Here is a 22,472-nt window from a genome sequence, read left to right as displayed (position 1 = left end):
TTTTGTTTTTGGACCTGCAGTACAGGTCCAATCCAATCCAACCCAACTTTATTTATAAAGCACTTTAAAAACAAAGTGCTGTACATCAGAGATAAATAAAACAAATAAAATATATAGGTGAACATAGCCGCTCGGTTATACTACTAAAACAAAAGATGACGTAAAAATGTGCGTTTATTTTCCAAGAATAACTGCTAAAAACTTAATATAACATTTTATTTAAAATCCCCAAACCTGAGTAGTGACTGTCTCCTTGTTGCAGCTCTCAAACAGCCACACTTTCACTTCCAAACTCAGCCTGTTGCCGACATGAAAAAAATCATTTAAATGGGTTTGGTGTTTATAAAAGCACAGAGCAGACAGTGGGGAAGTGAGGTATGTGTGTGTGTGTGAGCATGACGACAGTGTAATGCTGAATTTAAGAGCGGATCCGTGTGTGCTTTCACGCTCCAGAAATATTGGCAACTCGTGCTCCTCAACGTTGTGAACTGGGACCGCAGTCACTGTTTTGAAATGCACAAGGTTGCTGTTGTCCATAGTTTCACTACAGTATATGCCCCTCCCATCTATGTGGCGACGTAGGATCAACAAAAACTCATGATCTACACACTTTTGATAGATACGTCGACACACCGGCTAGGAGAATGTGGCACAGGTGCAGCAAAGCCCTGCGAACTCAACAGCGCCAGTGCCAGCGTCTTCAACACTCCTCCTCCTTTTTTCTCTCTTCTATACCCTAGCAGCCCCCTTTACTTCTTCCCTGCCACCCCCCCCCCTCCACTCCTCCCGCTCCTTTATCCTGAGCGCCTGGCATATTCAGATACTGAAGTCCTCATTACAGCTCAATCCAACCTAAGCAAACACACAAACAGATTAGCCGCTTAAGACGCTCCCAATCCCCCTCTCCCGCGTTATTCTGCTGCGCTATCAGGCCCCAGCACACGCCTGTGAGATGAGCCAGGGGCAAGGCTTACTGCAGACTGCAGCCTCCGCTCGCTCCTCCACCAAATCCCTCTGCGTCACAGCCCCGTGTCACAGCTGCCCCTAATACAATTAAAAGTCATTTGCAGAACGCATGGGCTTAGGGGATCGCGTTGTGGGTGGGTGGGGGTTTTTGGGAAAATATAGAGAGAGACAGAGAGTTGGGGTATTAATTCCAGCCCAAAAAATATTTGAGGAAACTGGGGGAAAAGACAGATGCCCTCACACTGTGTGGCCAAGATGCACCTGTTAATGGGTCACAGTAAATCATACATATATTAAATAACAAAAAAACAACAACAGTACATATCAACGGTGTCACTTTATCCAAAAGTTTGTTTGCTAAAGTTGAGTTTTCTGATGATTTGAAGTTTATACAGAAACCGCAGTGCAGACCCAACATGCAGAGTCCCGAGATGGGACTTTTTTTTTTTCCCAATTTCACTTGCCCCTCCCATTTCCCATTTACCACACCCACTCACCACTTTCATGCGTACATTTTCACCACGACTGAAGTGTGTTCTGGCATGTTTAGTCCCTCAAATTTGCCTCAGCCGTAATAAGAAGAAGAAGAATCAATTACAATGGGGTAACACATGTTACAATGTGAGTCAAACCAACCCTAATTAAATATTTGCCTGGTAAGTAAGAAAGAAAGGTTTATTTAGGTTAACGTACAACATTTGCTGTTAATAAACTGTTCTATTGTATCAGATGGAGAGAGCGAAAAAAAGTGGTTGATGGTTGATATAAAATTGCCATCATATATGAACCATCGCCTGCACTCCATTCTAAAGGTCAACAGTGGAACTGGCTACAAAAAAAAGCCTTATCAATCGACCTCTACAATTATTTCTTACTATTTACTCTCAGTCTGATCCCCAGAATTGTACACTGCCTTATAGAGCATATTTCATCTTCTGGTAGCTGTTGATAAGCATTTGAAATGAAAAACGTTTTTTAATACAGGAAGAAAAATATCCCCCCCTCCCGCGCTGCTCTTGCTTGGCATCACAAATTCAGAGTGATGAGAGACAATACAAACCTGGCTCTGGAAGATGTCAGGGATTCAGCAAGTGATTGTTTTTTTGCGTATTTCTGTAGGATTTATTTGTGACAACCTTTGAATCGCTGAGTTATTCTAACTTACCGTGCCTTTAGTGATGCGTCCAGGCCACCAGGCGATGGCAGGCTCCCTCATGCCGCCCTCAAAAGTAGTCTCCTTCCCGCAGAGGAACGGCCCATTGCTGCCACCTGAGGAATAAGCAGCAATTATGACTGTAAAGTGCTTTATACTGTAGAGTATAAGTGTGAATGTACCTACTTTGGTGTGGGCCGGATGTTAAAGCCGCTCCGTTGTCTGACGTGAAGAAGACAAAGGTGTTATTCTCAATTCCCAGAGTGCGCAGCGAGGACAGGATGTGACCCACACTGTCATCCAGCTCCATCACCGCATCTCCATACCTGCAGTGAGCAGCCATGGAAAATAATATTCAATATTCAATGTATAACCTCATCAGGGTGAACTGTGTGTGTATAAAAGAGTCAGTAAGGCAGGATGTCGTTTACCGGCCTCGCTGGCTTTTTCCTAGGAAGCCTTTGGAGGCGTAGACGGGGGCGTGAGTGGAGTCGGCTGCCCAGTAGAGGAAGAAGGGTCGCTGAGCCTTAGTCTGACGCTGTATGAACTCAAGACCTTCCTGCAAGAGGTGAGACACTTTCAACACAGACGTCAAACGACAATTCTCTTTAAAACATCACATTTCGCACGTAAAAAAAAGGACGCGAAGCAGGTGTCGATGACGGCATGTCGCAAAGGTGTCAGATACCCAGATAAGAGGAAGATGTCAAAGTCGCTGAGCCTCAGCGTGACACTGTACGAGATGAGGACCTTCCTGTAACTGTGGTTAAGCTGTAGAAAGTCTCACTTTCTCATAATCATCACATACCCACTGCCAAATCTCACTATCCCCCCTCTTAAACCCTTAAGCCCACGAAATCACACAGACATTGATGTTGTCACCTGCAAAGTGTCTGAGTTAGCAATTTATTATTCCCTCTAGTCTATGTTTTTTATTTTTTTATTTTATGAAATGCCAATTTAAAGTGGTCAAAAAGTGCTCGAAATGGCTGGGCCCATGTTTGTGTGTGTGTGTGTGTGTGCGTGTGGTACACTCAGGTGCCTGTTTATTAGGGACACTTAGCCACAGCTGTGATACAATACAAGGTTGCACTTCCCTGTTGTTGTTTGAAATGAGTCTAATTTAACTGTGCAATCATTAAAGGGCCACTTCACCAAAAAGAATATACAGTATTTTACTAATTTCCATAGATAAATGTGTCATTTGATCATCAGACAGTGGATCTAAAATACAGCTCTCATTCCCACAACAACAGAGGGTTAGGATTGGAAAAAAAATTTAATAAATTGACAAAAGGTTGATGTTTAAGTCACTTAAGTCACCAAAAAAATTAAATAAAATATGAATGAAATAAAAAAAAGAAATGGTCAAATGTAATCCAAGTAATCCAACACGGCAACATCATAATGATTTAAGTTTATTCTTTACTTCCCCATGTGTGAAACAGCCCTTTAATGGAGGCTGCACTGGTTGCTGTTGGATTATATTGGAGAGAATAATCCAATATTCCAATATATTATTTTACTAGTAACGCAGATAATTCAAAAGACGACGAAGAAAAAAGGCTACATTCTATAATGTCAACTTATACACATATAAAAATATATATATATATACTATATACATAAAATATAGTGTGTAGACATTAGTACATTAGTTTGTTTGTCTATACTAACAGAAGCACATCCCACGAGCACTGACACCAATAGAGCATCATTATTTCAAAGTTATGAGAAGAAACGCTGAAAGTGAGCTTCAACAGGATCCCCCCACTTCTTATGACGACATGTTACCCGTATCACGCACGCCGCGTGTCTCAGCATGCGGCGTTTGATCCCTTCAGGAGGCGAAGCGGGTGAGACTGAAGCAGGCGACGGAAGCGATCGGTGAGCGAGAGTGTGCGAAAAGTATTTCTCGTGAAAAGGCCCACAATCATGCTTTCGTTTGGTTACTTGGTGTTTTGAATGTTTTTGACTCTGTTGGACAATAAAATAATAATATTCTTTCTTAATTTATTTGATTTATGGAAGGAAATATTGAAAATATACTGGGTGTAACTAATGTTGTAGTCGTCAGACTGAAGCCCCAGTTTCCAGTACTTGTGATTCGAGCACTGGCTGCATTGGGACTTTTCAACTGATTAATGCAGGATTATTTTAAAGGTTATTTGTTTTTTTAATATGCACAAATTATATGCCATAAGATATTAATACCTATATTAATTATATTATGGTAAGCCCCCTAAACTTGGAAATCCGGAGTAACCTCATCAACCCGACTCCAAGTATATATGACTCTGTATGCCTCTGTAGGTGGCACTGTATCTCTATAAGCTATTGCAGCATCCTGTTGACCTTTACGTCACATGACCGGTGAGATGGATGGTGCTGTGGTTCTGCATGTTTCGTACCTAAATAAATTAGATGGAGCGCGGCTCTTTTGGTTGCTGTCGTATGATTTCCGGGCAACAGCACTGCAGTCGTCTCCATCTACTTCCGGGTCCAAGAAATGTTGGCGCATGCGCAGAACGCCAAGTCCGACTCCAATCCGACTAAGCGTACGCAGGCAGGAGTAATCGGACTATGAATCTCATTATCCAGGTATGTTAGTCCGATTAAGGCTAGCTCGATTATAGTCGGACTCGGACGTAAATGCACTGGGGGATCGACAACACTTGAAAGACTCGCCTCCTGGAGTTCTGGAAAAAAGAAGCAGTGAGCCTTACCTTCAAAAGCATCTGCGTGAAGTTGGACTCTCCCGTTTCCCTGTCAATCACAAACTCCTCATAGTATCTGAAAAACAAGTGCGTTGACATGAATCACTAAATAAACCTCGGTCTGAATGGCTGCTGTGTCTGTGCCATGTCCTTTCTCCTCTACTTCTTCTTCCACAATGACACGATTGTATCATCGGGGGCTTTACAATCTCGCTCCACGCTGATTGTGTTCGAGGAAGGCATTCGGTGAGCGACATGTTTTGGCGGAAGTCTCAGCAGAGCTGAGCAGAGGGAACTTTTATGAGGTGCCGCTGAAGCGTGACACGGCGAACACACAAGCGGTGACAGGCGTCTCTCTTTTCATACGCCTCGCCGCCTCCAGGTGTCCTCGCACACAGCCAACGCAACCTGCCGTCTCTTGAGGGCGTGCGTATGCCTGTGTGTATATGTGTCTGTGTGTGTGTGTGTGTGTCCAGGGCCCAGGTATGCAGCGCTGATTAAACCCATGGCTAAGCGAAAAACACGCCCGGCTGCCAGTTTCAATGACCCTGAATACACATATGGCAGTTTTGGGGGGAAAAACAAATGGGCGGAAAATGGAATACACAAGCACAGCTGGTACAGAGAGAGGAAGAGGAGGGAAGACACTTGAACAGACAGCCAAAGTATTCCACTGAGTCACAGGGAGAGAAGATGATTTTCTTTTGTGTCTGCTGCGAGTGCTTGCGTGTGACTCTACCTGCCGACCATCTCTGAATTGTTGTAGACGGGGATGTTGGGGCGTGAGTGGTTGCTCCTGTAAGGGCCAAAGTGGCAGTTTGGTGCGCCGAACCATTCATCGAAGCCATTCTCCAGAGGAAGGTACTGTGGTCTGTGGCCCAAATGCCTGTGGCAACAAAGAAAAGAGTATTCAGACACTACCAGAGGACCCATGACATGATATTATCACGTTATTGCAATATAGTTATATATATATATATAAAAATTGTATGCTAAAAAAATGTTTAAACTTGACTCAAAAGCGATATATGTATATATAAACCAATTATGAAACTTTTTGCAAGTACTATTCACATAGACACACCCACATTTATAAACATAGGACCTCAAAATATACCAGAATTCCCCTTTAACCCTCACAATGACTCCAAAGCTGTTACATTAGGGTAAAAAAAAAAAATCACACCTGTGCCCACTCGTATGAGGTGGAATTTATTGTCTTTTTTGCTCTAAATGGGAACATAATTGACTAAATTGAACATCATTAAATCATTAGGAAAAATGCTATCTGACGTGGAGTCGCCCCCTGAAGCACAGGAGCCGCATTCGCGATGCATTCCGATTCAAATTTGGGATTTTCAGCTGTGAGATTAAAGTCCTGGAAAAAGTGTTTATTTCCACACTGGTAATAATGGCAGTACATTGGTCACAAAGAGTTTGAGAACTACTGCTCTAATCCTTAAAAAAGCCTCAAAAGAAATGGAATAAAGACCAAAGATAAAGAGCTCACCACTTGCCAACTATCTTGCTGACATATCCCCTTTTTTTCAGAATCTGGGGTAACAGAATCTCATCCTCAGAGATTCCTCCGACTATCTCCTGGGGTGTGTACGCTATCAAAAAAAAAAATCAGTTATTTAATAGCTAGTGAACGATTGGTGTAAATATGTGTGTATGTGTACTGAGGGAGTACCGTTGCGGGCGTGGGCATTAGTGGTGTAGAAGCCGTTTCTGACAGGCAGCCTGCCGGTGAGAAGTGCAGCTCTGGCTGTGGACAAAATGACACAAAAATGTGATATTATCATGATATTGAGAGATACTTTGTGAAATTAGAAGACTAATTATTGGACAATTGCCCATTCCTCCTTGCAAAACTGCTCCAACTCCTTCAAGATTGTGCTTTGTGAATTTTAAGTCTGACCACAGATTTTCTATTGGATTGAGGTCTGGGCTTTGACGAGGCCATTCCAACACATTTACATGTTTCCCCTTAAACCACTCAAGTGTTGCTTTAGCAGCGTGTTTTTCAGCGTGGTACAGGTCTTGCTGAAGAACATCCCTGTATATAGCACCATCCATCTTTCCCTCAACTCTGACCAGTTGGGTTTGCGTCAGACATAGCGTTTTCTTTGCTGAAAAGTCCAATTTTCGTCTCATCCCACCAAAGCACCTTTTGGCAAACCCAAAATGGCACATTTTGGGGTTTTTTTTGCTGAAAGTAATGACTTTCTTCTGGCCACTCTGCCATAAAGCCCAACTCTATGGAGCGTACGGCTTATTGTTGCCCTCCTTGCCTGGTCCGTGAGTTTTGGTGGGTGCTGATGTGCCAAGTTATTTCCATTTGGTTATGATAGACTTGATGGTGCTCCTGGGGATCATCAAAGATTTGGATATTCTTTTATAACCTAAGCCAACAACATTGTCCCTTACTTGTTTGGAGAGTTCCTTGGGCTTCATGTTGGGGCCTTTCAAAAAAGGTGTGTATATGTACTGACAGATCATGTGACACTTAGATTGCACACTAATTATGTGACTTCTGAAGGTAATTGGTTGCACCAGAGCTTTTTATGGGCTTCATAACAAAGGGGTAAAAAGCCAAGGGGGTGAATACTGTATACACAAACCACTGATACAACACTGCAAGCAGAAAAGCAGCTTGACTTAAATAAATGGTGTTTTTGTGGTTTGTCTACAGGACTACTTTCATTTTTTTCATAGTTTTTCAACAACAAAGGAGACAAAACTTATCTGAATACATCCATTATTATAGTTCTAACAAATGGTTTCTCACATCACCGATGTTTTCTGTTCCTCTTTCCTGTACTCTGTTCTGCTATGTTTGAAGGACGACTCGAGCTTTAATAATCGATTATTAATCGATTACTAAATGAACCGTCAACTATTTAGATAATCAATTAATCGGTTTGAAGCTTTTTTTCATGATTTAAACAAGATTTCTGTTTGTTTTAGCTTCTTAAATGTGAATAATTTCTGGTTTCTTTGCTTCGTATAACACAGAAATCATTAAAAAATGAATGTTTTTTGGTACATTCATCATTTCAGTCCTTTTTTAACATTTTATAATCGAGAAAATAATCAATAGATGAATCGATTATGAAAATAATCATTATCGTGTAAATTACTGTAGGATACAAAGGTTGTGCAACTGAAAATATTCAAGTGCTGCCAGACAATATCACATATATATTTTTTTATTATTATTGTTGTTATTGAAGTCCCAGAATTTCACTAATTTGCTTTTATTTCAACCCAAAGTAAACGACTATGCAGGGATATAGAAAGGGTATTGACGCAAACTGCTGTATTTCTGATTCATTGGTGTTACTTGTGTATACTTCAGTGTTAATAACGTGCAAATGTGCTGTTTTTACTCTGTAATAAGATACTGATCGATGTTCAAAATCATAACATTTTAAAAGAGTGACAGTGTTGCTTTCTGACGTTCATTTTGACTTTTACGTGAAATGCTGCATTGATTTGAGTGAATTTGGTTGGTGAGATTCATTATTTTGGAAAACCAGCTTCAGTGTTGACCTGAAGCTTCTCAAAAAACAACTAATGATGTTAGAATTTCATCTAAACAGAGGTATAAATCAGGGAATATTGCTGACTTACATGGGGAACAGAGAGGGTTGGCAGTGTAGAAGTTTGGAAATAGCATTCCTTCAGCAGCCATGGCGTCCAGGTTAGGGGTTTCTTTAGAAGGCTGGCCAAACACCCCCAAATCCCCCCAACCCATCTGAAGGGCAAAATCCAGATTATTAACTAATCCAGCATATACATATAATGAGCAGGTCCACACATACTCTACAACCACACACTTAAATGTATTTAAAAAAAATGCTTTGTAAAATTAACAGCTACTACTCCAAGGACACAGACATGGTGAGTAATATTAATATTCATAACTCACTACTGAGCCAGTGAACTTTTTCTTTAGTGTGTTGGACTAAAAAGCGAAAATTACTCACGTCGTCCATGAGCATGATGATGATGTTTGGAGGCGAAACATTCGATGGGTTTTCAGTCAGCGAACTACATATTATTGCAGTCAGCAGGAGCAGAGTTAGAGCAGCCATCCCTCGCAGAAGAGATCCACTTCACTCAGTCACATGAGACGAGCCACTGCTTCAAGGAAGTGGTTTGTTTGTCTTCGTGCGGGTCTTAGGCTCAATGTTTGCGCATACAGAGTGGAGCAGGTTTTGCGGTGTGTCCGCTTGACTCAATTCGGAGTTATTTCATTTATATATTTTGTTATTTTGTCAAAATAGTACTACCGAACAATTACAACGCATGATAACGTCGTTAAAGGGAAAACACATTCAAGTTTGTTCCTCGACTTTTGGTGCATTCACGAACTTCTGTTAGATTTTACTTCGCGCTGAACAGAGTTTCTTCATTAACAATAACCACCTTCCTAACTACGTTCCTAACATAAAATAAAAGGGTTTAGCGGATAATTAAGATATTAAACGTTTTTAATTACGTAAAGTTCTATAGATAAACGAGAAACTGAACCCAGTTATGACTTTTCCAACTGTGTTTGAACGCAACGCATCACGTGACCGCGTCTGACAGCTCAGAGGAGGAAAAGTAACATGGCGGTGTGCATAGCAGTAATCGCGAAAGAGGTAATGGTTATTGCTTTTAAATATCTGAGGTTTTATCTACACTGCGTTTTGTGACGTCAAATGTATTTAACACCTTCTTAGAATGGAATTGGCAACAACGTTCATGTTTGTCTGGCTGTCAGAGAGTTCAGCAGCATGAAATGCACCAAGGGAGCTAACAACATTAGCATTTATTGAGGACAGGCTCCTGCCAACATCCGCTGTATTTATGACGATTTAATGGACGTGTTTCATTATAACTGAGCGTTCTGTTGTTTTTCTGCATTCTTTCCCACCCCCAGAACTACCCGCTGTACATTCGCAGTGTGCCCACTCAAAATGAGCTGAAGTTTCACTACACAGTACACACCTCTCTGGACGTGGTGGAGGAGAAGATCTCAGCCGTGGGCAAATCACTGGGAGACCAGAGAGAGCTGTACCTGGGTCTGCTCTATCCCACTGAAGACTATAAAGTGTATCCTTTGTTTCTGTGTGTATTTATTATTTAAGTCAGTGAAAGATGGCAAAATCCCTCAATACCAGATTCAAAAGCATTTTTTCCCTCAATCTCCCATATTTTGACAAACCTGTATGGAGAGAACACCATAACAATACCTGGAAATAGGAGCTACAAGACTTAAAATAATAAAATTAGCAATTATCTGAATGTATACAACTTATTTCAGGCAGAATACAGTCGATTTCACCCATCATCCAAAATTGGAATGGATATTAATTATTCAGAAACCAGGGTTAATGTCACTTATTCCTAAATGACTGGAATTGACAACATTACTGCAAGGATTACTTTGTCAATGTTTTCATTTTAGTACTTGATGTACCTTTTTATGAGTTGATCTCAATTTATATTGTGATCTAAAGTTATCCTTTATTACACACTACATTTAAAAAAGGTCCTGAATTTCATGTATAGTTTTTTTTTGACCGTGAGATGATCCTTCTTTATTTGTGACACTGCCTTTGTATGTACTAATACAGATAGGAAACAACTACCGTCTTCCATCCTTGACTGGTGAACTAGATATGGGTATGTAACGAACTCCAAGGTGAAATTCGTCATTGTTGTGGACTCTTCAAACACATCGTTGAGGGACAATGAAATAAGAAGTGTAAGTTACGTCTGTTCACGACGCACACATGCTCACAAACTCAAATTAGTAGAGTCCTTGACACACTTGGTTCACTTTGTAATGATTTAAGTGCACTAAGCTTTTTTAATGTCATTACAGTTACTGTGTATGTAATTGGGTTTTACCATGAACATTTCATTTTCATATAAAGTCTGGATTGATGAACACACATGAACTGTCAGATTAAAGCCCTGATTTGAGTCAGAGTAATTTACCATTTAACTTGTGATCATTCTTTTCCAGATGTTCAGAAAATTACACAACTCATTTACTGATGTGATGTGCAACCCCTTCCACAATCCTGGGGACACCATTCAGTCCAAGTGAGTCAAGTCTTTTGAAATCTTTTAAAGGGTTTGTTTTAAGATTTTTAATCACCGTTATTTAACCATTTGTTCTTCAGGGCCTTTGATGGAATAGTATCGGCGATGATGGTGCAAACTGGATGATGTCCGTTTCTACTCATGAACATCCTATTGTCCACTGTACATAATACTGAACTTTTGTTTACATGTTGCCTTTAATTTTAAAATGCATAACTAATAAAACTTAACTGTTGCACATCACTGTGTCATTTTACTACAATGGAATACCAGATATTTGTTTTATTTATTCACTTAACATAGCCAAAGAAAAAAAAAAAGTTATACATACGGAGGCGTGATACTTAACATTGCAAGCAGCGACACTAAACATTCAGTTTGTAAAAACATCAAGAAATGCAACTGCATCATGATTTGAGGTCTGTCCATGCATCCACAGCAACTTAAGCTTATAATGCCAACAATCTGTGCTCCCAAGCCCTTGTTCTTTACATTGTGTCTAACTCAAGACTGATGCATGGGTGAAACTTCCCCATTCTGTACATATACACACACGCACACTCCACTCAGTAACGCCTAGAAACAATTGTTAAAATTATTTCCATTCACCCACTCGGGACGTAGACTGTGGGTAGTGTTAGCGCTGTTGGGCGTAGTGTTGTCCACTCGACGCTTCCCCCAACTCCTCGGATGGCGGCGTGATGAGCAGAAGACATGGATAACGTTTAGGCATCTGTTCGTGGTAGTCCATGTGCCCCCACTGTCTCTTCCCCACTGTCGGGCCTCCGTAATAAGGGTGGGGCGTTTGATGTTGCGGCCTGGTCGACTGGTACCGGAATCGGCCTCGCGAGCTGCTCTGATACCTGGGGGGGCGATAACCTCTACCTCTGCCTCTGGAGTGTCCTCCTCCTCCTCTGGAGTGTCCTCCCCTGTCTGTGGTGCTGATGCCTGGCATATTGGTCCTTTTTGGCATTACCTGCAAACCAAAGGAAACTTTTATACCAAGTGTTTTCTTTGGGATGATTTATTGATTTATTTTAAAATAGGTCCACTGTGTAACATTAAGGAGGGTTTATTGGCAGAAATTCAACAGGCTATCGTATTTAGATTTGTTAAAGTGTATAATCGTTTGGTTTTTGTAGCCTAATGCTGTGTTCACACCAGACGGAAACGGCTCCAGATGGTGTTGTGAAACATGATGGCAATAGCATAAGAATAAGCCTTTTGTAGGTGCTTTATGCAAGGGCTTTGCTTCTCAGAGGCTGCCATGTTGTGTCACCGTGTTTCTAACCAGCCAGTGCATGCGTGTGCATTTTTAAAGCAGAAGCTTAAGTAAGGAAAAATGGCTCTCATTGAAGGTGAGAGGGAGGGTTGTGAAAATTTTTACATCCCTTCTGGCATTTGAAGGCCACCGAAGTTAACTGATGCACTTAAGATGTCACTAATTCTTAGAGACTGGTCTTTTAAAGAAACGGAGCGAGGCTAACATTTTCATGACGGACATAAAAAAAGTGCTGGGACTCATTTGTTTTTTTAAAATGACCCTCACTTCAAGGTACAGTGTGTAAATTTACTGGCAAAGTTTCATTTGGCAGCTCACCCTTCTCTTCCATGTGTGTGAGGGAACTGATGTAGCCTTCAGTTAGCATCAAAAGTCAAAAGATTTACTTTACTACGGTAAAAACATGACCTGGCTACTGATAAAAGTTTTAAAGGTGCCCAAGTGGAAAAGGAACTTGTAACCAGAGGGTCGCCGGTTCAAATCCCCACCCGGCCAAAAAGGGCTGGGGTACCCCTGAGCAAGGTACCCAACCCCCAATTCTCCCCGGGCGTTACTCAGTGTGGCAGCCCACTGCTCCTAATTCTAGGATGGGTCAAAATGCAGAGGAATACTTTCCCTAAGGGGATTAATAAAAACTAACTTTAACTTTTACTACCGACCATCTCCATGTATCCTCAAGTCTGGTATAAGTCATGAGGCTGATGGTCACTGAGGTCTGACGAGCTGTTTTAATCATGTAGTGTGATGTGACTCACCTTAAGGACTCTCCCTCTGAACAAGGTCTCATGCAAACCAATGGCACTCTGCACGGAGTCTCTATCGGAAAACTCGATGTAAGCAAAGCTGTGAAAAGGGGGAGGAGAGAAAAATGCTATTTTACTGTAGAAGTGTCCAGTCTGGTGTTAGGAATAATATCACCATAATCTAGGACCATTGGTTTTATGTCATGATAACTCATTTAATTTTTAATTCCCTTTTCAATGAGTGATATAATGTCCATCATTTGTTTGCAATGTACCATACTAAGGCCTTATTGTCAAATTTAAATCATTTATTAACAATAGCTATTAAGATCCTGACGTCGTTTCGATCAATATTCAAATTAACAATCAAGATCGTGACACCCCGACGAGTCACCATTTTATCCACATGAACGCCACAAAGTTCTGCAACTGTCTAAAAAAAATAAATACATGAATAAATCATAGGTCTCCATTGTTGCCAAGTGGTGATGGAGGTGTGTGTGAGAAGGTGGCAGCAGGTGACACGTTTTTAAATCACTCATTAGAATCAGAATCCAGAACACTGGGTCATGGCAGGTAAAATCAATTAATAATTAACACCTTATGTGTCCACAGTGTGTGTACGATATTGATATCCGCTCCCAGCGGCGTAACACAAACAAGACGAGGACGACACGTGACCATGATAATATTCAAAAGGGCTTCAACAAAAACGATTTGCTGTTGACTGTAATTCAGTTATGTTTAATATCTACATTTGTGGTGTAATCACAGCTATATTCAAAAGGTGTGACTATGGGCCTTTTTCTAATTTGAAGTTCATATTTGCTTGTTTCTAAATAATAATAAAAAAAAAAAAATAAAAAAAATTGTCCAACTCACCCTTTGGGATGGCCAGAGAAGCGGTCACACAGGATGGTGACTCTGTTCACGGGTCCACAGCCGTTGAAATGGATTTCCAACTCATCTGCAGTCGCTCCATAGTCTACCTGGGATTTGTTGGGACAGTGCGTTAGGTCAGAGCCATGAAAAACACGCTCAATATGTAAAATATTGTAAAAAAGCGTCCGCTAAGTGACATGTAATGCAACATGTAATGTAAATAACATACAATCAAACACGGCTTACATTTCCTACATACACCGATCGGTTGTCTGCATCTATTCTCTCTTCAGGAGTCATGTTGTAGAAAGGGCCTGTGCAGGATAAAAGAATGTACACACAAAAGGTTACTCCAGGTCAAACGAACAGGAAGAGCAATTATGTTTCTATGTAGTCAAATCAAGCTGTGGTTGTGGACCATGGCGACTTACGCCGGCAGCTAATTGGGACCACTTGGAGCGCCATTTTGTGTCTTTCTATCCATAACTTTTAAAGGTGATGGAGCATAAATTCAATCTCAAGTATGAAAAGTCTTGAACTTGCCATGTTTTTATCATCGTTTCCTGATTCTGTGTACCAGCTTCTTCTATTATTTTGGGGTCAAAGTTCAGGGGCCGCCTGAACTACGGAACATGCGTAGAGCACATAGGGCCCCTATACACCTGGCATTAAAATGCGTTTTGTCATCAGATTGCAATCAGATAGCGCCTGACCAATTGTAAATACAGGTGTACAGACACAAATTGTTATCCGATCTGCCAAACCACTTCAGAGACCTATCACATTTACACTTCTGATGCTCTCCGCTCCACCCACAAAAACTGAGCAGAGGTACTTGGAAAGTTAGAAACAGTTACTGTGACAGTCTCCTCTGCTTTCATCGGTTTTCCACTTATCAACGCCGACTTTTCCCCCGCTTCGAAAGAATCTGATCGGAAAATGATCACATGTGGACATCACACATTAATACCAGGTGTAAAGGGGACCCATAGACCACATTGGGTCAAGTTGAACATGTACTTATGTACAATAGTTATTCAACTCCCAAATAAGAAACTAAATTACTTATAATTTGAGGTGTGACTAAGACACTTACTTGTGTTTTAGTAGAGCTAACTCTGCAATTCAAATGTTTTTGTCATGTCAACATACTGGGTGGTCAATTTGTCCAAAATGTCCATTTCTTGCATCATTATTGACAGTGCATCTCAAAATTGAGGAGGAAGCAAAAAAATATGGGAAGGGATGAGTGCAATGGAGGAGGAGGAGAGACACAAAGGCAGAAAATAGCCACAGGCAGTAAGGAGGACTGTTCTGCTTCACCTCATTGGGCAGTGATGAGACACATGTGAACACTGGTTTGACCACAGGTGTTGACCAGGTGGAAAAAGTAATGCAGTCATCACACCTGCCTATAGGCTCAGTTGCCACACACCTGGCTGAAGACTTCTGGGGTTCAGAATGTGGATTTACCCAAACGCTGACGCGACACAAACAAAACAATGAGGCGGTGTCTCACCAGGACGGGGGGTACTGGTCAGTAGCTGCATCTCGGACAGGTCACATCGCTCGTCGTCGTCGTGTAGTCTCCCCGACTCCTCTTCCATCTCCAGCTCGTGAACCCGGGCCTTAATTGCCGCCAGCTCCTGACACACAAACAGAGACCAGCTAAGCACGAGATACATTTGTGTTATTCGTTTCATATTCTACAAACTCCGGACAAAATTCTGCAGTATATACACAGTAGAACAGTATTTCTGATTTCCTTCCGAGTGCCGCCAGAGGAAGCTCAAGTACCACAGTTTGAGAACCATGGATGTACAGCATCCCCAAATCTGCCACCAACTCCGTGGTGTAGAACACGAAATACTTTAACACACTGCTCAAGAGGAGTTTAGATAGTTTGTGTCCTCCGCTGTCAAAGCAACTTCTTCAAAGTCAAACAGTCGGTTACACTTTTAGACTGTAATTTCAACTCAGACAGGTTTCAAGGTTATTCGAGTTGTGGATTGTTTTAGTAAACAATAACCAGATGATGAGGTTAGTAGTAGTAAGTGTTATACCAGTATGTTTCTGAAAGACATATGTAGTTGAGAGAATATCGCTATACTATACTATATTATTTTGATGTTGCCTTGCGAACGCTATTTAATAAAGCTGAGCGCTTCTCTCTGAACCTACAAGCATAGCTCAGCTGCTCAATCACGCCCCTTACATGTACGTATTAAGTAGTGTTCTCCCACCCACGCTACACATCGCAACAGACATTTGAACGAAAACGTGGTGGACACGGTGCAGGTGGAGAGTGAGCAGAAAAAGAATAATCAAATTTTGTACTTTTACTCCAAACACTTTTCTTAACCATCTTTGTTACTACTGGTAATGCCTGTTTGTTGATGCTAGTGTTTAACAGCACCAGCACCAGTTAGCCGTTCAGTGGTTAGCCGCAGATTTTGGCTGCAAGTGGACTTAAAACACATCAGCGGCTCGTTGTTTACCATGTCCGTCACCGAGGCGCTGGTCTCTGTTGTACACACCAGCTATCAGCGGTTTCAGCGCTCAGCTGAGCGGCCAATCGGTGTTCAAAATATCGTTATGATATCGCATATCGCCATTTTGAACAAAAAATATCGTGATTTCAGTTTTGGTCCATATTGCCCAGCCCTATCCTGGGCTAGCCAGTCGATAACACTCTACATGTTTGTTTATATTAGCACACACAGAAACATGTGTAGCAACATCAATTGAAATTGAACAGTACTATGTGTACAACTGATTTACTGTGAAACATATACAACATTAGTGCCATTAGTGGTGAAAGTAGCAGTGTCTGTACAGAGCCGGCCATCTTGGAATTCTGTCAGGTTGCTCCGAGATGGAAATCTGACTTCCGACTACAAATGGAACGCACCATTAGTTGCAGCCCTCGTGACAATCAATACAGACTGATTAATATTAATAAGGTGATGATTTAGCAGCCAGAAGTGCTGAATTAGTGTAGGAGGAAACACGGTGTCTTTTTAAAGAAAACAAAACAAAACACTGTAGTGATGCTTTTAAGGTACAGGCACCATATTCCCATCTTGCCATGGGCAGCACAATGGTTAGCACCGGCCCTGTGACTAAGATTTCATGGTAGAAGGAGGGTTTTTTTTAATCTGTGCATACAAACACACTGTATAATTTCACACTCACACCACAGCTCTGTATTAAACCGTGGAAAAGCGGACACGGAGGGAGCCGGACAGCCTCCATGTTGAACATGTCACTGCGGGACGAGGCTCAGTGATGTCGTCGTTTATCTTCTCCACACTGTTGTTTCCTTACGTTTGTTGCAGCAACGTGACAAACCTCAACCTTGCTGCTGACATGCGTGCTAACAAACACAACGGGGCAACGCTACGGCATCTTTATCGGCCCCTGCTGCACCGACACTTCCAAGAAACTCACCGGGTCCTCGGTGAAATGCTCCCCGACACACTCGCCCTCCTCCAGGTAGCCGTACTCCAGATGATTGTCCGCCATGCTCACTGCTCCAACATGGCATCTGCAGCGCGAACACTGCACCTCGGCGAAAACCCTCCCCCTCAAAAATATCTCCAAACAGGACGGAAACCGTTTAATGGTGTACAGACGCGACACCTGATGGGATGTGAGGTAAGCTAATAGATATCACCTGTGAATGCGTGTCATGGCGCGGGGGTTTGATTGACAGTGCGGCGCACGTGACGGACGCTGGAGAAAGAGGAGGAGAACAAGGAGGAGGGTGTCTTCGCCAGTGCCGCATCTGCTGCGCGAAGGGTCCCAGACTGGCCCCCTTTGTTACCCCATGTCCCTTCTGAAAAAAAGACGGTTTCAAGCTTACATAGCTCAATGTGCACAGAGACAAAAAACAAAACAACAATAAAAACAATCACAGAACCTGACAGACTAAATATAATAGCTTCTGAAAAAAAGAAGTGTAGTGTGGTCTACTGTAATGGGTGTTTTCTTCTAAAGTGAAAAAGTGAAAACACCCAATAAGTGTCCCTAGAGTCCAGCCCACTTTCTTGCATGGGTTGCCAGAACAGCAGCGCAATAACCTACATTTTGAATTTTATTATAATTTTAATGAAAACAACAGTTATCTCCACTTGAGTGCAATTTCTGTCGGAAAACAGAGTTGATAGGTATCAATTAGTATTTCAGGTGGTTAATATGGCAATCCTGGCAATCCTTTCGTAGTGGGCACACGCCGTATACATGCGTGTCACGTAGACTACGCCACTGATGGAAACAACCACAGCAGACATTATTCCAGACCTCAATTTTCTTATAAACTTATGCATAAAATAAACAAGGTATTTAAGTTCATTTCATCAAAGATCCTGAGGATGGCATTACTGCTATAAAAATGGAGCGTATAAGACTTAGTGACTTAGCTTCCTGGTCAGCAGTTTAACCTAAAACGATCGTGTCCATACATTTGTCAAATAAAATAAATTTTTTAACAATGTCTGTGTGTCTTAAAATACAGTAAAGCTTTTCGCACATGCACTTTTACATCAGTAAGAAGAGTAAAAACAATTGTTAACGTTGTATTGTTATTTATATACAGTACTGTGTATATTCCCTGCCAAAATGGTGTTCACTTGTTTGCCTAACAATAGCTACTGGAGATCTATAGTCTCAGAACATATGGCGCATGCTTCACCAAAAACTGTGAAACTGGATTACAAAATAAAAGCATGGTCAAATACTAATTTATTCTCCATGCTCCTTAGCTATGGCTAAACCTTTTATCTGGCACAGGCAACATAATATGTCAACCAACCAACCAGAAGCCGGGATCATTGGGCCACGTGCATGGCAGCCATTTTGATAGCTAAGTAGTAGGGAAATCACACGTGTAAAATTGTTAATTTAACGATGGCTGAGTTCCATTTAGCTTCCATGGTTTTCAGGGTTCATACTGGTTCACTGTCACACTGTTCCGACTTACATGCGCTGAACAAAGCCGCCATTAACCTGATCAGTAACACCTGTGCCTTTACCGCTAAATCCTGTCAAGATGGCTGCTGTGCAAAGGGATCGTTAGCGCTAATTAAGTATCAAATATGAAAACTGCATATCCTCAGGAAGTCAAACAATTTTGAAAACCCTCTCTATTGAGTTATCCGTGTGCATGTTTGACAGGCTCTCGTTATCCGGGGAGAAATTGCATTTTACGGCGATATTTCTGTGATTTTTATGATCAATTTAAAAATAATGCAGAACAGCTGTTGCTGTTATTGTTGGATACTAAGGTCATTTGAAACATCAAAAAAAACTAAAGGCCTGTACATAACACATAGAACCACAATAACAAAGAACTGTGTTCTCTCTCCCAGGGCAACGAGAAAATAATGAGTCATTATTCTCTTGCAGCTTGTTCTTGACACGTCATCTGAGCAGAACTTTTTTCTTGTGTGGTGTCCGACAACTATTGTGTGTTTTGGCCAGAAATTTGAAGTGGGTGTGGTTAATGAAGAAATGTTGTCATTCCCTTTGAGGTCTTCACAGGAGTTTATTTCTTTCGTTAAATTCTGCATGTACAGGCCTTAACCCAAGTACACTGTTGTTCATATGTAATATAATATAATATAATATAATATAATATAATATAATATAATATAATGTAATATAATGTGATTTAACAAACTATATTTTCCCTTTTTGCATTGTTTGCAATTATTGTGCATTATTTCAATTTCCAGACTGACTTCTTCTTTGAGGCTAACATATGCTGATCGTTATTTTACGGACATTACTCTCTGAAATTGGATATCCATTTCAACAGCAGTGTTTTATTCTTATGTTTCAAACCAAACATATGTCAGTTAATTGTTGTAATTCCAGCAACAGAATCTTTTTGAGTCAGTTCACATTTCTTTTCAGAATAAAGGCTCTGAATTCTGGATGAAATTGTTGTTTCTTGTAAAGATAAGCAAATGTTTTAAAAAGATAATGTAATATAATCTAATATAACATGATGTAATGTAATATAATAATATAATATATATATATAAAGCATTTTTTAAACCAATAGGGAAAACAATGTTGATACTCAGAACTTTAATGATTGCTCTGTTAAATAAGTAAGAGTATTATAGAGTATATAAGAGTATTATGGATCCTGACCCATAATGTCAAATTGAAGCTACAGAGGTTAAGTAACTAACTGGAGAAGTCACATTATTAGTCTATATTATCTAAATATTCATTCAATTCTTGTGCTTTTCCTACACATTTCAGTCCACAAGTCACCAATTGATTTTCTTTTCACTAGAATTAAAAAAGAAAAGAAAGAAAAGTGACCAAAAGCACATTTTCATATCCAAAATAGCATCGCTATGCAGCCCAGTGAGGTTGGAAAATCATGTGACTTCTCTCAGCCAATCAGCGAAGGCTACGTTACAATCAGCCGCAGGTTAGGGTTCCTTAAAGTTTATATCTGCTTCAGGATGAAGATGTTTTACCCTAGACGGACAAGGAACCATATATGGTTACTTCATCGATCTTGATTTTCCAGAGGAAGCTCGCGTACCACTGGCAGTACACGTACCACAGTTTGAGAACAAAGGTTTTAGGCTGAATCTTAAGAATAAAAGCAACAAGGGTAATGAATACTTAATTTCATGTTTTAATTACACTGTTACATTGTTCAACACAGACAATAACCTGAATTAGAATGTTTTACAGCTTCACACATCCAACAGAGCGAACAGTTAAAGAGCGGTATTAGCAACAGGGAGGAAAGCATGCAAGAAATAAATACAAATCAGAATTGAATTCTTCTGGCACAGTTTACTTCATCTAAAAACGGCAACAGGACTTTGTGAAGAGGAGAAATAAAGTCAAAAGGAGAAAGATCTTCAAAGCGCCAACCTTCCCGACAGAAACGTGTTTTCCTCTGTAATAACGTATTGCACAATACAGTATAGAATGATTCCCTACACATATAAAACCATAAACCTTTTCTTTTTTTTTTCTTTTTTCCTGTTCATGTAAAGGTTTAAAAACGAGGCCATCCTGAGCCATGGCTTTTGGGAAACTAGTGCTAAATCCACTGTAGCTTTCCACCGTAGCTGTTCTTCAGTGGACGGACGTGTCACTACCATCTTCATTGGTAGAGTTACCGGTTCAGGGGTGGGAGGGGACAAATGCCAAAAAACCTTTTTTCTAAACATGCGTTTTTGCCCACATCATGTACATAAAATCAAATAAACGAACAAAAGTGGCTGATGAGGAGTGTCTGGAGACCCTTACACCTTACAACAGCAGAGCCCTTGTGAGTTTGCCATCAATAATATCGTCACAGCTGAACAGAACATGGAAGGAGGGAGAATCTTAGTGAAGGACAGTTTTCAGACCGTTGTGTGACAGAAACCTTAAAGGGGAATTCTTCAACCCGGGCCCGGTGGATCAGGTCGGCTGCCAGGTGCTGAGTGTATATTAAAATGAATGTAGTCTTGATAAGTGGAGCTCAGGAAGTAGGATGAAAGTAGCACTTAGCCACCGTGGTTCCATTTGAATTAAAGTCTTGGATAACATGAGAAAACATTTTCCTGAAGAGTTAATAATGTCAATTATGTGATCGGCAACTGGTATTGTCCAATATGTGTCAGTTTGGGAACTTCCGTATGTATACGGTCTATGGTTTTGTCCAAAAAAATGCTAGTTTTTGCAAATAAATGGCTCAAAATGTAATTCTGAACTCTCTCAATACTTCTGATTTGTTGCAGCAAACAAAAGTAAGAGAGCAGGATAACAACTTCAGCCATTTATTGGCAAAAACTAGCATTATTTAGCGGACATAACGTACGATGTTGTTATTGACACACCCAGATTTTGAAACCCAGGGCCCAGGTGGAAAAGAATCGCCCTTTAAGTGAAGTGGACTCTAAAGGAGGACGTTGTAGCTTTTGGTTATATTTTGGTCATGTGGTCTATTGGGTTTGGTTTAGTTAAGGTTAGTCTGGGGGCCGGCGTGCAGACAAGGAGGTGCAAAAGAGGGAAACTGTCGCTGAAACGCGCCGACGACGCTACACACTGTGTGAATCGATCTGGGATGTTTCATTAAAGCTCTGAAGGTTTTCAAGTAGTTTGTACAGAGACACAAAGAAAAAGGATATTTTTTTTTTTTTTACAAAATCACACACCAAAATTCAAACACACACACAAACACTCACACCATGCATTCATTTTTTTTTATTTTTTTTTTTATCTCTGCAAGGCTTTGTAATTGTAAGAACACGCAATCAGTAGGCTTTTCTGAGCGAGAGAGGCCTCCATTGTTTTCCCAGAGGCTCCTTTCAATACGTAGACGACAAGCGCTTTGATTGCTTGAACGGGATTTCTACACATTTCCAAACTCAGCGCAGTCTACTGAGCGTGCTCTTCACTCTTATGCTCTGAGTATTCCAGACACTTTGGTTAACTGCGGTCGCCGAGGTCTAACCTTATTATTTCTGGTCTGTCAATACACACTGAGTCAAAGCCTACTATGGCAATGCAGGAGTACTTTGGTCTGTGCTTTATTTTTTATTTTATTTTTTTTATTGGTTTTGGACAACAAATGGCATGTTATGTTTGAGTCAATGCGT

General features: G+C 40.9%; 3 protein-coding genes across 4 annotated transcripts in view; 1 reads left to right on the top strand and 2 right to left on the bottom strand.

Moving 5' to 3' along the window:
* Positions 1–9,176, bottom strand: part of galns (galactosamine (N-acetyl)-6-sulfatase) — a 31,046-nt gene extending 21,870 nt beyond the window's left edge. Inside the window, exons 1-9 of the mRNA XM_044030889.1 lie at positions 8,829–9,176; positions 8,473–8,596; positions 6,530–6,604; positions 6,347–6,449; positions 5,576–5,722; positions 4,846–4,912; positions 2,551–2,678; positions 2,306–2,445; positions 2,132–2,235 (exon numbers count right to left, since the gene is read on the bottom strand). Coding sequence (XP_043886824.1) covers positions 2,132–2,235; positions 2,306–2,445; positions 2,551–2,678; positions 4,846–4,912; positions 5,576–5,722; positions 6,347–6,449; positions 6,530–6,604; positions 8,473–8,596; positions 8,829–8,936 — 996 coding nt within the window. The 5' untranslated portion in view covers positions 8,937–9,176. The remainder of the gene's footprint in view (positions 1–2,131; positions 2,236–2,305; positions 2,446–2,550; positions 2,679–4,845; positions 4,913–5,575; positions 5,723–6,346; positions 6,450–6,529; positions 6,605–8,472; positions 8,597–8,828) is intronic.
* Positions 9,177–9,401: 225 nt separating this feature from the next.
* Positions 9,402–11,184, top strand: trappc2l (trafficking protein particle complex subunit 2L). The gene is made up of 5 exons (XM_044030900.1): positions 9,402–9,488; positions 9,770–9,942; positions 10,510–10,597; positions 10,862–10,941; positions 11,022–11,184. The coding sequence occupies exons 1-5, from the start codon at positions 9,456–9,458 to the stop codon at positions 11,065–11,067; spliced, it is 420 nt and encodes a 139-aa protein (XP_043886835.1). The 5' UTR covers positions 9,402–9,455; the 3' UTR covers positions 11,068–11,184.
* pabpn1l (PABPN1 like, cytoplasmic) lies at positions 11,120–17,584 on the bottom strand. Of its 2 annotated transcripts, none has more exons than XM_044030895.1 (6): positions 17,299–17,584; positions 15,368–15,491; positions 14,095–14,162; positions 13,849–13,955; positions 12,979–13,066; positions 11,120–11,917 (listed from the first exon to the last, which is right to left on the bottom strand). In XM_044030895.1, the coding sequence occupies exons 1-6, from the start codon at positions 17,371–17,373 to the stop codon at positions 11,579–11,581; spliced, it is 801 nt and encodes a 266-aa protein (XP_043886830.1). In that variant the 5' UTR covers positions 17,374–17,584; the 3' UTR covers positions 11,120–11,578. The 2 variants fall into 2 exon arrangements, with proteins under 2 accessions (XP_043886830.1, XP_043886829.1); XM_044030894.1 differs by having other exon boundaries at positions 15,368–15,494; positions 17,299–17,583.
* Between the last annotated feature and the right edge of the window lie 4,888 nt (positions 17,585–22,472).

Source organism: Solea senegalensis, linkage group LG7 (genome assembly GCF_019176455.1).
Source record: "Solea senegalensis isolate Sse05_10M linkage group LG7, IFAPA_SoseM_1, whole genome shotgun sequence".
Classification (NCBI taxonomy): Eukaryota; Metazoa; Chordata; class Actinopteri; order Pleuronectiformes; family Soleidae; genus Solea; species Solea senegalensis.
Note: the sequence above shows the minus strand (reverse complement) of the source record. Positions and strands in the feature narration are given on the sequence as shown.

Excerpts from the sequence above, each read along its gene's own strand:
- trappc2l (XM_044030900.1), top strand. The coding sequence starts at position 9,456 with ATGGCGGTGTGCATAGCAGTAATCGCGAAAGAG. Across the intron at positions 9,489-9,769 it reads TAGCAGTAATCGCGAAAGAG|AACTACCCGCTGTACATTCG; the intron begins GTAATGGTTATT and ends TCCCACCCCCAG. Across the intron at positions 10,598-10,861 it reads GGGACAATGAAATAAGAAGT|ATGTTCAGAAAATTACACAA; the intron begins GTAAGTTACGTC and ends ATTCTTTTCCAG.
- pabpn1l (XM_044030894.1), bottom strand. The coding sequence starts at position 17,373 with ATGGCGGACAATCATCTGGAGTACGGCTACCTGGAGGAGGGCGAGTGT. Across the intron at positions 13,067-13,848 it reads TTCTCTGGCCATCCCAAAGG|CTTTGCTTACATCGAGTTTT; the intron begins GTGAGTTGGACA and ends CCCTTTTCACAG. Across the intron at positions 11,918-12,978 it reads TCAGAGGGAGAGTCCTTAAG|GTAATGCCAAAAAGGACCAA; the intron begins GTGAGTCACATC and ends TTTGGTTTGCAG.